General features: G+C 40.0%; 1 protein-coding gene across 1 annotated transcript in view; it reads left to right on the forward strand.

The window, feature by feature from the left end:
• Nucleotides 1-864, forward strand: part of HELRODRAFT_181315 (hypothetical protein) — a gene marked incomplete at both ends in the record, with an annotated part of 9,676 nt that overhangs the window by 1,480 nt on the left and 7,332 nt on the right. Inside the window, one exon of the mRNA XM_009031132.1 lies at nucleotides 196-859. Coding sequence (XP_009029380.1) covers nucleotides 196-859 — 664 coding nt within the window. The remainder of the gene's footprint in view (nucleotides 1-195; nucleotides 860-864) is intronic.

Here is an 864-nt window from a genome sequence, read left to right on the forward strand (position 1 = left end):
ACATACATACATACATACATACATACATACATACATACATACATACATACATACATACATGCATGCATGCATGCATGCATGCATGCATACATACATACATACATACATACATACATACATACATACATACATACATACATACATACATAAAAGTGAACTTAATACCAACAACACCGACGTAAACAATGTTAAAAGCTACTCGGTAGCAGCAGGACAAAAACACGCCTCGTACAGCTCGGACGCATCATCTTCCAAGATCGTTCATCCAGCTTCGTCCGTAATCAACTCACCACCATCTGATGAAACCTCGAAGCAGGGAACCCAATCGCTGGTGGATCTCAACGTTGAAGCTGCTCCTGCTCATTCTTCACTTTCAACTCCTAACAATAACATCAATAAAAACAACTCTAATTCCAGTGGCCACGAAGGCTCTTGGAGCACTGTTACTTCAAAAAAAAAGAGAAAATACACTCCAATTACTGTAGGTTCCAAACAACCTGGGTCCTTCAAATTATCTGCAGCTCCTTTGCCTCCCAAAAAAATTGTTTTTGGGGTAGGTAAATTGAAAAGCTGCGTCAAAGAAGAGATCCTTGAACATCTGGAAACTATTGGACTGACCGCTGCAGAATGCGTACCAGTCTTTAAATTCTCTCCCACTCGTCCTCATCCTTCAACCAGTGATCCATCAACAAAATTCCGCATAACTATTTTTAAACATCAGGAAATGATTTTTACCAATCCTGAAAATTGGCCTATCGGCGTGGAAATTCACCCCTGGTTGTTTCATGCTCGACCACAGCATTTGATAAAACCCACTACAACTTCACTACCAAATCATTATCCTGTCGACCTACCAAATGTAAT

This window comes from Helobdella robusta (assembly GCF_000326865.2).
Source record: "Helobdella robusta unplaced genomic scaffold HELROscaffold_70, whole genome shotgun sequence".
NCBI lineage: Eukaryota > Metazoa > Annelida > Clitellata > Rhynchobdellida > Glossiphoniidae > Helobdella > Helobdella robusta.